Source organism: Leucoraja erinacea, chromosome 7, assembly GCF_028641065.1.
Source record: "Leucoraja erinacea ecotype New England chromosome 7, Leri_hhj_1, whole genome shotgun sequence".
Taxonomy (NCBI): Eukaryota; Metazoa; Chordata; class Chondrichthyes; order Rajiformes; family Rajidae; genus Leucoraja; species Leucoraja erinaceus.
The window spans coordinates 23,856,266-23,872,100 of NC_073383.1; the positions used below are offsets into that span (position 1 = coordinate 23,856,266).

At 42.8% G+C, this 15,835-nt stretch overlaps 1 protein-coding gene across 1 annotated transcript in view; it reads right to left on the reverse strand.

The window, feature by feature from the left end:
* rapgef4a (Rap guanine nucleotide exchange factor 4a) overlaps positions 1-5,488 on the reverse strand; it is a 200,261-nt gene extending 194,773 nt beyond the window's left edge. Inside the window, exon 1 of the mRNA XM_055637971.1 lies at positions 4,858-5,488. Within this exon, the coding sequence (XP_055493946.1) occupies positions 4,858-4,940 (83 nt within the window). The 5' untranslated portion in view covers positions 4,941-5,488. The remainder of the gene's footprint in view (positions 1-4,857) is intronic.
* Positions 5,489-15,835: the final 10,347 nt, after the last annotated feature.

The following is a 15,835-nucleotide window of genomic DNA, read 5'->3' on the forward strand; positions in this document are numbered from 1 at the left end:
CTCTGACTCCACTATCTGCTTTCAAGAGCGAGTTAAATAGAGCTCGTAAAGATAGCGGAGTCAGGGGATATGGGGAGAAGGCAGGAACGGGGTAATGAATGTGGATGATCAGCCATGATCACAGTGAATGGCGGTGCTGGCCCGAAGGGGCCGAATGGCCTACTCCTGCACCTATTGTCTGTTGACTCGCGTCATCGTAATAAAATGCATTTGTGTCTTTGCCTTCTTCACGCTGCGGTGAATATTTATTGTTAGACTAGGAGCCCATACACTTCAGTATACGGCTGGCCTAGCCACTGGTTCTTTTAAAATAATAAATGACTTTCCAGAATTTCAAGCTTTGACAAAAAAACAAGCATTTAACGCTTTCCAGAGCACTTGAACCAACATAGATTGGTTCTCGCTAAAGTTGACTTTCAATGTGATAGGTCATTGTGAGTGGGATATTTGTTACACTGATTGTATTGGGAAGGGTGATTATAGAGTGATGGGTAATATGATATATAATATCATATGACTAAGATACTGTATAGTATATGAGGGTTTTTTCTTATCTTTTTCTTTTTTCTTTTTTGTATGGCTTTGTAAATATTTGATTTGTGTTCAAATGTAAATAATTTTGTGTACATATAGTGGCTGGTGTACATATAGCTGCTAAATTAGTATAAGATAATTACAAGCAGTTGAATAAGGGGTGGGAATTAATAAGCTTTGGCTTCTTCCTGCTCCTTTTTGGATACATATAATTTCAGTTATTTATAGATATTGTTTATGACACTTTATAAATATTCTTGTTTTGTTTTTTTGTATGCTGTTTCACACTTGCTTTTTATTCTTTTATTCTGTTCGAAATAAATAATAATAAAAAAATTAAAATTAAAAAAAAATAAAATGTGATATTGTCTCTCTCCCAGGTTAAGGAGGCAAAGTCACATTCAATGGCAATGCAGTAAAGCTGCAAAAAGACAAAGGCATAAATGGGTCAGCCACTAAACCCTGCCCCGCCATCCCAATAGATCAAGGCTGACTTCCACCATTTACCACGACAGCTCCGCATCCCTTGGTATCTCTTTCCAGCACAATACTACCACTCCCTGTCTAGATAGAATAAGTTGCTCTAACGTCCATGAATGTTTGCGGAGGGAATTCCAACTTTGTACTGTGTAGAAAGGGATAGCAGATGCTGGTTTATACCGACTATAGGCACAACGTGCTAGAATAACTCAGGCAGCAGGTCAGGCAGCATCACTGGAGATCAAGGATTGGTGACGTTTCGGGTCGAGACGCTCCTTCAGACTAGCACAATTGTACCACTCACTGTCTAGAGAGATCACATTGTCCTAACAACCATGAATGTTTGTAGAGGGAATTACGGGTTTGTGCTGCTGTTTGTGAGAAACCGTGTCGCCACCCTTCTAATTCTCAGATAGTCTAGTCTGGTCCCAAACTCGTCTACAGATGGTGCGACTCATTTGCGTCCATCTTATTGAATTTACGTTCAGCATTGTAAATACTTTTTAGACCGTATTAAAGGACTAAAGTGGACCATTGTGGGCTCCACCTTTCCTTGATCATCGTTGCTGGCTTGGATTTGTTATTTTCATACTTTTCATTCATTTGTTCTTTGTACCTTTTCATACCTCGCGTCTCCCTTTCCCCCGACTCTCAGTCTGAAGAAGGATCTCGATCTGAAACGTCGCCTATTCATTTTCTGTCCTGTCCCGCTGCCTGTCCCGTTGAGTGACTCCAGCATTTTGTGTCTACCTTTGGTGTAAACTGGCATCTGCAGTTCCTTCCTACCCGTTTTATCTTCTATATTGTGCAGAACAATACTTACCAACTCATCGTCGAATCCCCAAACTCACTAATTCTGAGACGGCACAGGAAATTGGGTCTTTGATTTTTTTTGGTTTAAATAGAGTTTCCTATCTCAATAAGGTAGGTCGTAGACCTATAAGTTAATGGTATAGTTTCCAAAGTTTACACTGGAGGTCTGAAATTTATGCTGTGTGTCTGAACGGGAAAGGTCATCTCAGATCTCAATTGCAGAACCCTTAATGCGTTTGTACCAGAATATAAAAAGGCTTTCATGCCATTAAGCAAAGTATCCAACAAATGGCACAATATTTTACTTAACAAAAGTTATTAGCAAGTATAACTCTGCATAAAAATGAAACAAGTTGGATGTTAAGATCTGTTTTGGAAATTTTGCGCATAATTTTGCAGGACTTAAGAGTTCCCACGGTAGACTCACGAGACACTAAGGTAAACGTACGGGCCACTACGTTCTTAAAACAAGTTCAAATGTTTCAATTTTTAACTTCAGCAGTACATTTTACTTGTGGAGAACTTTAAACATGTTTGAATTTTTCCAAGAGTTAACAAGTTTCGCGGGTGCCTGCCGTTAGCGCCACGAGTCTCTAAGTTGCGTCCACGAGTTCCGACGTTACAGCTATATTAATTGTACGTTATTATCACGAGTTTTAACTCGGAGTACCTCGTGGGTCAACTCGCATCGTGAGACAGGGGTTTAAGTCTCACCCTATGAGAGGATTAAAATAAAACTGGAGAAAATCAGATCATGCAACATCTGTGGAAAGAAAAGAATATTAAAAACTCAACCCAAATGTCCTTTCAGAAGCGGGAACTGTTAAAAAATAAAACACATTTTAATTTGCAGAGAAAGGAGAGGGCCAAAGGAAAAGATAGGAAAGTACTATGAAAGGGCCGAAACAGGGAAGTGGTACAAATGGTAGCAAATGTAGACTGCAATAAAAGTGTCTACTTGTCTGGAGAAATGACATAAAGCATTGTTATAGCAGACCATCTGTAATTGTTTAATTTAATACTTAATCCTGAAAGCTGAAATGTGCCAAGTTGCAGACATACTTTTGCTTTAGTTTATATTGAGCCTTGTTAGAATAGTGCGGGAGATCAAAGGCAGAAAAATTTAAGTGAGAGCTGTATGCAAGATTAATTAAATGCAGAATAATAAGTGATAGCTAACTAGAGCTAGAGTCACCCTTATGAATTAAAGAGTTATTTTGCAAAACTGTAACCGGATCTAAAATGGTTTGCCCTAAATAAAGGAAACCATATTGTGAGCATTAAAAGCAATATGGCAAATTGGAAGAAATGCAAGTAAATTGCTGCTTCATTTGGTCCTCGGATGACCCAAGCAAATGAGTAGATGCTGCATTTTCTGATGTTACTTCAGAAGTTGCTATGGAGTGTGGATTTTGTTGGAGATAGAAGAGTGGATGATTCACAGAGATGTATCTGATGGTGTTACAAATCATAGAGGATGATATCTTGAGTGGGGAGGCTGAAAAGGAGGAATACAAGGACAGAGGGGGCCATGTCCTTGTTGGGAAGAGAGCATGTTAACTTAGAAGTCAAAGAAATTACACAGAGTTTCAATTCTTCTAAATTTTGGGGTAAAGGAAATTACAGTTCAGGAGAAAGCCTTGGAAGTACTGGTATGGAAGGCAGTCTCAAGACAAAGAAACAGAGAATGGAATGCCTTTACTGAAATTGGGTGGAAACAAGTGGATTCAAAGTAGTCAGGGACTGTAGTGGACAATGGTTACCAACTTATCCATGGAAGTTGAAATGGAGGTCAAGGAAGGGACAAGACAGAGATGGTCCATCCGAAAGTGAGAGCTTGTAGGATATTGGCATTCGGATTAGTGTGACGATAATGTCTCACATAGAATAGCATAGGAACAGGCTATTCGGCCCACAATGTCTGTGTCAACATGATGCTAAGCTAAACTAATCTTACCTGCCTGCACATGGTCCACATTCCTTAATTCCCTACAAATCCATGTGCCTATCTAAAAGCCTCTTTAATTCAACTAACATGTCTAACGTCACTGACACGGACTATGCCCATGTACCAATTCAAATGTATGTGAATTTTAAAGTTCCTTTTAGGTCAGTTGTCAAGAGACAACCTGGTAATGCTGCTCATGTGCTGAAAATATTTAGTGCCTGCTAGTTGGGCATTACTGCTAAGTGGATAAACATTGAAAAAAACATGCCCGTGTGTTTTTAAATCAAACACATTGTAACATGGTAACATTCTACCCATCATTAAAGGCGTTGACCATATCGTGAATGCGACTTTAAAGAATCTGAGAATTATTTTAAGAATGTAACCCTGTGTTAGCGTTTAAGGGAACTCCAGAGGTACTATAATCAGATTAAATATTTAGCTACACGTATAGATAAAAAATGTAATTAATAATACACGAACCAAGTACCATCGCTTCGATGTAGAGAAGGATGGGCTTGGACTTCATATTTAAACTGTTTCTTCATCATTGGTCTCCGCAGAAACCTGGTTGAATAAGGACATCAAACTCATGTCACCTTATTCTGATAAAAAAACATGTGGTTCAGTTTTAAACGTAGTCAACAAAAATCGCCGAGATCAATGTTGGCATAAACTGTCAGTGTCGTTTCTCAAGTGAATATACAGACATACAGACATTCGATGCTTCTGAAATGTTAACTGGATCCGGATGCAATTATGCGAGAGAAAAAAAAAACCTGTTCTCTTACAAGCGCTGTGTTTTTCAATTAATCGGGTTTGATGTAGTAAATAGGGAAAGTACCTTTTAAAATATATTATATAACATATTCGTGTTAAATAAAATGTATAGCAATCCCTCGGTCCCTACTCGATTGCCAACCTCGCCGTTCCGATTGCAATTCCAGCATCATTAGACGCCTTTGTTATCACCGCATTGCCTTATTTTATTTTCTCCAGAAGCCTAAGAATCCATAGTGGGTCTAGCCCACTAAGCATCCTCCCCATTATCTTCATTCCCTTTCCCAGTTTACATTCCCTACCTTTTATCCAGGCAAGTGATCCATTCTGCTGATGTCAAAGACTGGGATGAGGTACGAGCCGCAACCATGGCAGGGGAGATCATAGGCTCAGCAGCTGCAAAGACTTCGAGCAAACGGGGTGATCGGCTCAGTGAGTGCTGGTTGCTGACTCTGACGGAGCTGGAAAAAATCTCCTCCCAACACTGAACCCTGGAAAGAATGGAGCAAAACACATCCTTGACGTCAGAATGCAGAAGCGGCACAAACGAGATGGAGCTTCGGAAAAGCGAAAGTGCAATGTGCAAGCAAGCGACCACAGCAGCAGTCTGTGCATCAGCGGGACCGAACGGGGGCAAAACCTGCTCCCAAGCCGTGTGGGAGAAGGATACTATTAACACCAGGCACTATTCCAAATATAGCATTAGGTTTGTGCAACGTGCAAAATCAATCAGCCCGCTATGGAAACTCGACCGTATCCTGCCTTGCAGTGAGGTGCTTTGCGATGCTTTACTGCTCAGCCAACGTGAACACCTGCAATTGGGTCTCTCGGGAATAAGTCGTGTCTTTAATTGACATTCAAGGAGCCGTGGGCACGCTGAATGTTTACATTGCACCTTTTAGCTGTGTGTAGGTTTGCATTTAACGTGAGTAAGTCAATATCCCTGTTACATCTTAACTGTAGAAAAACACAAAATACTCGATATATTAACAGGATAGGTAGCATCTATGGAGAGAGAACCAAAGTTCAGGTTTCAGGTTGTTGCTCTTTCATCAGAACCAATTAAAGTTCTGATGAAATGCCATGGCCTGAAACCTTAATTCTGGTCGTTCTCGACTTAGGCTGACCCATTGCATTTTTATTCATATTTCAATTTCAAATTTTCAGCATTGTCATTTTGTTTACTTTTCATTTTGCTTTAATTATTCCTAAAGTATCCAGCTCCTTCAATTAATAATTATATAAAATCTATGCTGAGCTTGCATTTAGGTATCACCTGGAACACAATAAAGTGCCCTGACCCCTGTCTCACAGTGCGAGTCCACCCACGAGTGATCCTGAGTTAAAAACAAATCAAACTCGTGGTAATCACGTAGAATTAATGTAGCGGGAAAGTTGGAACTCGTGGACGTAACTTAGCGATTCGTAACGCTAACGGCAGGTACCCGGGAAACTTGTTAACTCATGAAAAATGTTCATCATGTTGAAAGATTTCCACGAGTCAAATTTACTCTTGAACGAATAATTTGAAACTTTTAAACTCGTTGTAATACCGTAGTAGCCCATGAGTTTACCGTAGTGATTCATGAGTAACTCATGGGATTGGCCTGAGTGCCAGAAGTGAAATGTTGAAGATTAGTCAGATCTTAATGGAAAATATTCAGTGAAGGAGCAAAAAGCACTCACCAGGGATCTGAGAAACAGTGGCAAAAAGAATGAATCATGCAGTGTGGGGAAAGCCGCATTGCGAGAGTTAATTCAGAACTTTTCACATTGAAACGATGCCATGAATCATTAGAAACATAGAAACATAGAAATTAGGTGCTGGAGTAGGCCATTCGGCGCTTCGAGCCTGCACCGCCATTTAATATGATCATGGCTGATCATCCAACTCAGTATCCCGTACCTGCCTTATCTCCATACCCTCTGATCCCCTTAGCTACAAGGGCCACATCTAACTCCCTCTTAAATATAGCCAATGAACTGGCCTCGACTACCCTCTGTGGCAGAGAGTTCCAGAGATTCACCACTCTCTGTGTGAAAAAAGTTCTTCTCATCTCGGTTTTAAAGGATTTCCCCCATATCCTTAAGCTGTGACCCCTTGTTAGATTAATGCACTTTTTATGGAGAAGCAGATATATGGGACAGGTGTCCCGTCTCTGGATTTATATCCGACAAATTTTATGCGTTCATACAGGGGATTTTCGCGGGCATCACTTTCCACCCAGTCTGTCCGCGTTAAGGAGGCTTTCAGTTGTGAGCCCAGACTGTAGCCACTTGTGAAGTACACTTGATGCCCTGATGGTGAGTCACTTCCTTTCAAGCGACAAGGTGCCTCCTAGCTTTTCAAGGTGTGTAGGATATCCGTTGGTTCACACATCACCCAGGCTGCAGTCCTAGCCCACCATGGTTCCAGGGAGGCCCCGTGAAGCCGGCTGGTTGGTCTGACTTGTATTCGCAAGCCCATTGCACACAGCACCTGAAATTACTGCCGGGGTCCACTCCACGGTTTCCTCAAGTAGCCAGTAAATTACTATTAAACCTTGACATGCTTCAGCCTCAGAGCCTTACTAATGGTGGCTGGAGTTGGTGGCACCAGTAACCAACTGAGTTGGATGATCAGCCATGATCATATTGAATGGCGGTGCAGGCTCGAAGGGCCAAATGGCCTACTCCTGCACCTAATTTCTATGTTTCTATATTTACATAGTGACATATTGTAACAAATTGTGAAGATTGCGTAATGAAACAAATAATTGAACTACCACAGGTACAAGACCCATTGATCAAACCGTGCTTCGGCAGTGAAATAGAAGAAGGGTTGGTAAACAATAATTTTCAAAGTGATTTATTCCAAAAGCTATCAAGAAATAATGCGAGGGAAAGAAGTGGTGGGAGGATGGGGTGGGGGGAGAAGGGGAAGGGTACATGGGTGAGCTGCACACTTTCCCCTCTGTGGCTGACAGCAGCCTCAGAGCCTTACTGAAGGTGGCTGGAGTTGGTGGCACCAGTAATCGTGTGGAAAATTGCCTCATTGTTTTTCTGGCTTCAGCAGCGTGGATGCGGTATAGATTCTGCAGTTGATTTGCCTGGGAACGGTGGTGCAGAAGGTTGCACATGGTTCTCTCACAGCTCCAGCGATCAAAAGGTTCGATCCTGACCTCCGGTGGTGTCCATGTCAAGTTTACACCTTTTTCTGTGACCAACCGGGATTCCCCCGGCCGCTCTGGTTTCCTCCCACATCCCCAAAGAATGTAGGTTAATCTGCCGCTGTAAATTAACCTGAGTGTGTCGGTGAGTAATGGAATCTGGGACAGTTGACGAGCATGTGAGAGAGAATAAATTACAGGGAAATGAATGGGGAATGTGATTGATGGGATTGCAGTCAGAGCTGGCATCGCCTCGATGGGCCAAATGGCCTCCTTCCACGTTGAAAGAATGATAAGCCAGAAAGTCAGCTCTCTGCCGTTGATTTACGGGATATTCATGAAATATCATGCGCCGGCCGATAGCTTTTGGAGAGTTCATGATGTAACCAGTTGTAATTATGGTACCAATTATGTTATCTATACTGGATGATAGTCTACCGTACAATATAGGAAAACATTCTAATATTTACAATTAAGGGCCAATTGTATTCGGGTTTTTAATACAAATTCAGTTTACCCGGGTTTAAGTTAAACTTGGGCCAGGCGCTGGGAAACTCTGGGACGCCACTGCTAAAGAGAACATCTGAGCTTTGTCTTTCATTCAGAGGTTCGCGGGCGGGCTGGGGTGACTGTAGTGCTCTGAAAACCTTGTTTCCCTGGGCTGGGGTGAGTGTGAAAAGGGTGGTTTCTGGGCAGATCTGCCCAATCAGCAATGGTTTGAGCCTCTGCTTTATAGAGAGACACACACTGCAATCTCTCCGGTCTACGGATCTTGCTGTCGGGGGGAAAAAATAACATTAATATTCAATTTACCTAATCTGTTTGTTAGAAGTTTACCAACTTTTTGATGAGAGATAAATTAAGGGAGCAAAACAATAGACACAAAAAGCTGGAGTAACTCAGCCAAGCCAGCAGCATCTCTGGAGAGAAGGGTCGAACCGTTTTTTCAGTCTGAAGAAGGGACTCGACCAGAAACGTCACCCATTCCTTCTCTCCAGAAATGCTGCATGTCCCACTGAGTTACTCCAGCATTTTGTGTCTATCTTCGGTGTAAACCAGCATCTGCAGTTCCTCACGACAAAAAAAACAGCCTATGATTGATGCCAGACCTTGAACAAATGCAGTTCAAATGGACTTTTGAATGCAATTTTGGAAGGATTGTTTCTTGAAACAAACTGCTCTAAAAGTTTGAAGGAAGGAATTGCAGATACTAGTTTAAACCAAAGAGACACAAAATGATGGACTAACTCAGCTGGTCAGGCAGCATCTCTGGAGAAAAGAAATAGGTGATGATTTGGGTCGAGATCGTTCTTCAGGCTGGGTCTTTTTATAGTGAAAAAAAACTGCATGACATCATTTTTACCATGTGATGATTTTTCCACATGTCGGTAGACGTTGTTGGCTCAAGAGTAACTCGGGAGAGGAACTTGATAACTCGGGAGACGAACTCAGAACATCGCAGAAATGAGAAGTAAACGGCACTCCACCAAAGGTGAAGAGACTGAGAGATGTATAAGAAGCGTTCCGTCTCTGCGTTCAATACATCATCCTTCGCCAATTCCACCAGCTCCAAAGCTATCAATCCCACCACCAGTCACAACTTCTCCTCTCTGCCTTTCTGCTCTATAGAGTGATTGCTCTCTCCTCAGACCTCCCCAATCTGCTCATTCTTCCGCATCCACCCATTCCTGTGTCCTGTCACTTTCCCCTGCAATCAAAAGAGGTATACATCCATCCCTTCACCTCCCACCAACCGGGTCATAAATACCTCTTTCAGGTAAGGCAGACGTTCATCTGCACCTTCTCCAAACTGGTCTACTGCAATCTGTGCTCGCAATGAGGCCTCCTCAACATTGGTGAAATGAAATGAAATGAGTAGAGTAGGCAGCCATTTTGCAGAACATTGCTCTGTGCACAATGGGCATCAAGTTTCTGAATGCTTTTCATTTTAACTCGCCTTCCCACTCCCACGCCTACCTGTCTGTCCTTGGTTCACCTTACAATACTGAGGACTATCTTCTGCACTCTGTATCTTTCCCTTTACTCTAGTATTGTACGAATTTAATTCGATTGTGTTTATGTATAGTATTCTCTGATTTAATTGGTTAGCATGCAAAACAAAGCTTTGCACTGTACGTCGGTATATATGGCAATAATAAACGTAAACCTAAGCCACTGCTATTGCGAGCAGCCAGCAGCAGCAGCCAACGGCACGCCAATCTCCCGTAATGGGAACAGCTGTGCCCGACTTCGCTCCCGCACCGGCCACGGCCGGGCGGTAGAGCGAAGCAAAAAAAACTAACAGAGTCGTTGACTCCGATGAGTCCGACTCTGAATTGCCGCAAGCGGCCAGTGCCCGTGAGCATTGGGGCTGGTTGGAGCGGCTTCAGGAGCAGCCGCGAGCGGCCAGTGCCCGTGAGCATTGGAGCCAGTTGGAGCGGCTGGGAGGGGGGAACAAGAGCAGCTGCGAGCGGCCAGTGCCCGTGAGCATTGGACCCAGTTGGAGCGGCTGCAGGAACTGGAGCAGCCACGAGCAGCCAGTGCCCGTTTGGGGCCGGTTGGAGAGCATTCAGGAGCAGCCACGAGCATTGGGGCCGGTTGGAGCGGCTTGGGAACAGGAGCAGCCGCGAGTGGCCAGTGCCCAAGAGCATTGGAGCCAGTTGGAGCGGCTGTTGGAGCAAATACTCCAAAGTGACAGGCTCCGGGAGATGGAGACTAGTCACAGTGGGCAGCTAGTAAGTCCTACAGCTGTACCTCTTGTAGGGCTGCACAGTGTTTCTCCCTCATCAGTGGGGAGTACAGGGGGTCAATTCTGGGCTGACCCAGAAGAGGGGTGCGCAGAACATACCCCTAGTGCACATGGGGTGCAAGAAAACCTATTGGATATGGTGTCCCAGTTTATTCAACCCGACCAAACTGGCCAAAACCTGGAACCTGAAATAGCTGCAAGTATCGACTACTTGTCATTCAACCAGCTATAAGGACAAGCATTATTGGACACCACAGCAAGACACTTACCACCAGGGAACTGCAAATCACTGAATGTTCCCAGTGTCAACCAGTGTATTTGAAAACATGTCGGTGCCTCAATCAGAGCCAGGGACTTGAAACTACAGAAAGTTCTGAAAGTCCTAACAGCGGGAATTACGGTTTTCGCCCGCACAATAAACAAAAAAGACATGACACAAGATCACCAGGATGCACTGGCTTTATTTTGCAACTACCAATACGAGTAAACAGCATTAGGAAGAGTGCCATCCAACCGGCTTTAGACCCTAATTTGCAGGCCTATGCAAACCTGGAACCTCCAAACCTCCAATATTACTATTTGGAGGCAACTTATCAAAACAGGTAAAAGAACTTGACGAAGAGGGTAAAACCCTGGGGCTCATTAAAGCAACGTCTAAAAACAACTTCGGCCAGAAACAGCACCCCTACGCATCACCAGTCGGCCAAGACAAACTGGTGAAAGCTCAAAGGCCAGGAACACTCAACATCGGCCATGGCCCAGATCGGCCTTCCTGAGGAATGCGCTAACCCTCAACACCGACCCAACTACAGATCCAGACACACTCAACGTCCACGGAGGATGCCGAAAAAGTAACAAACCTACCAATAGTAACCATGGAGGTAGGTGGGTCTGGTTCCTTACAAGGTTGGTGGGAGATTACAATTCTATCTGGATGCATGGAATAAATTAACTACCGACACTTATATTTTCAGAAGTATAGGGTTATACCATAGAATTTATACAAAAACATAACCCTCCAGTTCAGCATATACCGAACCGAATGTTCGTGCTTACAGGCAAAGAAAAATCAAAAGCGCGTGCTGAACTACAGTGGCCTTATAAAAAAGGAGTAATGGAGGAAACCCAACATGAATCACAGGAATTTGTGTCCAAAATCTTTATCATAAACAAGATGGTGGTTGCCGCATCATCATAGATTTAACTAATTTGAATACTTTCGTACTATATATTCATTGCTAGATGGAAACCTTTGTTACTGCTATGCAATTGATTTCCTAAGGTTACTACATGGCAAGCATCGATTTAAAAAATGCTTACTATACAGTACCCATTAGAGGTGACCACAGATGTTATTTAACACAATGGATCATCTGGGGTACACCCTAAAACTCAGTTCACATGTCAGTGACTTTGCCGAAAGAAAAGGTTACAGCCTTAATGGAGGCTTGCAGCAAAATCATTGACATCACAAAACCATCCATCAGACTGGTAGCAAGAATAATTGGCATAATAGTGGCTGCGTTTCCAGCCACACAAATCGGACCTTTACATTATCAAAAATTACAGAGGGCTAAAATACGAGCACTCAAAAATTATGGTGGTCATTTTGACAGACCAATGAAGCTACCAACAGAGGCCATAATGGAACTAAAATGGTGGAAAGATAACATTAGACATTGTTCCAATCCAAACATTATCAGCAACCCGTCTATGGTACTACAAACTGATGCCAGTGCACTTGGTTGGGGTGCTACCAATTCCATCTCCAGCTGTGGGGGAGATGGAATGCACAGGAGGCATCATTATTACAAACACTGGGCATAAACTACCTGGAATGTTAAGTGCATTCCATGGCCTTAAGTCATATTGTTCTGGGTTATATCACCAGCATGTTAGACTACAAATTGACAACACCACCATGGTAGCATATATCAACCATATGGGTGGAAACAAATCGACATCATGTGACAATCTGGCCAACACAATTTGGCAATAGTGTATTCAGAGAGATATTTGGATATCAGCTACCTACTTACCAGGCAAACTAAATTTAGTGGCAGACAACAGGTCACGCAAATTCAATGAAAACATTGAATGGATGTTGGATAAAAATGTATTTGCTGAAATTACAGCATGGTATGGAACACCAGATATCGACCTATTCGCATCCAGGCTCACACCAGTTATCGAATTATGTTCATGGGAACCAGAACCTGGGTCAGCGGCAACAGATGCATTTTCGCTGCATTGGGGGATATTGTTTATTTATGCATTCCCTCCTTTCTGCCTCATCAGTCGGGTATTAAGGAAAATACAGCAAGACTCCGCATCTGGTATTTTGATATTACCCGATTGGCCTACTCAACCATGGGTCCCGGTGATACTCGACATGGTATTAGAACCACGCATCACCATCCACCATAGACTTAATTTACTGGTTCATCCCGCAACAAGGGGAAGTTACCCATGTCACAATTATATAAACCTATTCATTTGTAGAATTTGAAAGCACCTCTACTACACCTGGGACTGACGGACCGAACAGTGGATATTATTTCAGCGGCCCACAGACAGTCCACCAAAAAACAGTACTTGGTGTCATCAAGAAATGGGAAAAGTACTGTCACAACAATAACATCACCCACAGATCTATGAACATCCCGTCTGTTCTGGAATTCCTGGCAAGCCTCCATTACGATGAGAGGCTCAGTCATAGTGCCATCAACTGCGCCAGAAGTGCTCTGTCAACATACCTGTGGCAAGGAACAGAGCGGCATTCTGTTGGGACACAACCTGGTAACCAAACTCAGGAGGGGCATTTTTAATGTTAATCCCCCAAGAACCAGGTACTCCCAAATATGGGATGTGAGCATTGTACTGACCATGTTAAGAAACTGGTCTCCAGCTACAGCTCTGTCCCTACAGAAACTGACTATGAAAACAGTCATGCTGATGGCCTTGGTCACGGCACAAAGGGTCCAGTCGCTACAGAAACTAAGGCTGGACAACATGACTATTTCATCTGGAAATTTAACTTTTCACATCAATTAATTAGTCAAACAGAACAGACAGGGGTCAGCAGGCCTAAAAACAGAATTCAGGGCCTACCCGACAGATGATCATCTCTGTATTGTAACACACTTACTATTATATATGGAGTATACTAAGATCATCAGAGGCAAAGAAATGTCACTTTTAATAGTAAGATTAAACGAGAACTTACCAGTTTGAAGTTTGATCTGTATTTTATGAGGAGTTACGATGAGGGTTTACGTGAAGAAGCCCGTCCCAGGACGCGTTGCGGCATACTTCAAAGCAGCGGTGTGGAATCACAGATAGACACAAGTATTTGAAGTAACATAGTAAAGAACAAAGAGACATCAATTATCAGTTTGATCCATGTAATGAGGGTGGGAGCGGAGGGCACGTAAACCCTCATCGTAACTCCTCATAAAATACAGATCAAACTTCAAACTGGTAAGTTCTCGTTTAATCTTACTATTTTACTTCGGAGTCACGTGAGTGATTCCGTGAAGATTTCAAAGCTCTGTGATTGCAAACCGTGTAACAGTTATACTACACTCACTGCCGAAGTCTTTGAGGGAGGAAGTGTGTATCGTAACCAACCAATGATTCTGTTATAGAAACCCCAATGGTATTTTACAATAGACACTGAAGAAATTTAAATGCTCCCTTTGGCTAATTTGAATATTTGCAGATTGGAATCTTTCCTGCAAATGAAAAAACAGGTTTTGTCAACAGTTTATAATAAATTATTTCTCTGAACGTTTTACCCCCACTATTCTGCTGGAGCCAGGATGTGGTTTATAGGTACGTCCATTCTTTTGCCGTTGACGTGGAAGCTTCTCCTGTGGGATGACAACTTTATACATGTTAGTTTTATCCCAGGAGCTTTAACCTGCTTGAGCCATTTCAAAAAGGCTTGTTACCCGACCACAAGGTTTTTTGTGACCAACCCACAAGGCTTTTCATCTCCCTCGCATAATTAGGTTGTGTCTGTAGGTTTACCTGTAAGGTAAAAAAGGGTCTTGGTACATTACCGTGTTTTCTGGCGGGTAAGCCCGGATTTTATGACTGGATAAGGTATTCCTGGTCTGGTTTGACCATTCCCTGGACAAATGATAGAGATCTGGTCTGAAGCTGTGAGCATGGTGTCCAGTTGAAATAGGAGTAGTGACTGGACCCTCTGTGCTGCTCAGTGTGCCTTCAACATATGTTTTTAGTGCATAGAAGGTTCAGGTTTAGGGCTCTGGCTGGTGAGTATCCCCTGAAGTATGGTTAACCATTGTGACATCCCAACATATGGGTGTACTTGGTCTAGGGCTTTAGAGTTTAATACCCTTCAAATTTACCCCCAGCCAGTAACCCATACCTGTTGTCCTGTAGCTGTTTTGAAAAGAACAGTCAGGGCAATTCTAGCTGTGTTGATGGTACTGTAGCCGAATCCTTCATCGTGATGACGGTTCTCCAGGAATTCCAGTTTGTAGTACCTGTATCGGATGAGTAGGTTTTCCCTGTATCCTTGCAGCACTTCTGTTGATGCTGGACAAGTGTTGTAGTCCAGTGAATGTTCAAAAGGATGCTGACATGGTGTTGATTGTTCAGTATAACAATCCCAGTCCCAGAGGCTTGCGCAGAATCTGCAGCTCAGGAGCTTATTTTCTCATGGCACAGTTGATTTGTGCCCGGCTCCGATTGTTAATAATCCTGGGTACTGGAAAAACTCCATGCAAGTTGATTGTTCAGTATAACAATCCCAGTCCCAGAGGCTTGCGCAGAATCTGCAGCTCAGGAGCTTATTTTCTCATGGCACAGTTGATTTGTGCCCGGCTCCGATTGTTAATAATCCTGGGTACTGGAAAAACTCCATGCAAGTTCCAACAATCATGTCATAGCGTAAGTTCTGAAACAGAATCCTTTTGTACTGTGCGTTGTTCTCGATTGGTGAGGCAGAAGGGAAAAAATACATAGAATTAATTTCACCAATGCAACATGAACGCATTTGTCTATCAATATTATAAATATATTGTTGAATGACAACATGACCTATAGGTCAGAAAAGTTAATATATATAGCTGACAAGCTTTCTGCTGGAACTATCTGTCCCAGAGAATTTTTTTTATATATATGAGGATTCCACTGCCCCAGGGTCTGGTTTCCCCCCGCGACATACATAGGACATCCCCGAACCTCTGGTGATATAGCATTGATGCAAATAATCGATATCAGATTCACATTCCATTTTAATTGTCATTGTCAGTGTGCAGTACAGAGACAATGAAATGCATCGTATAGCTTGATAGTTTTGTTAAACTTTATATGAAAACATCTACTTGATGTTGTCCTTAATTTTTTGTG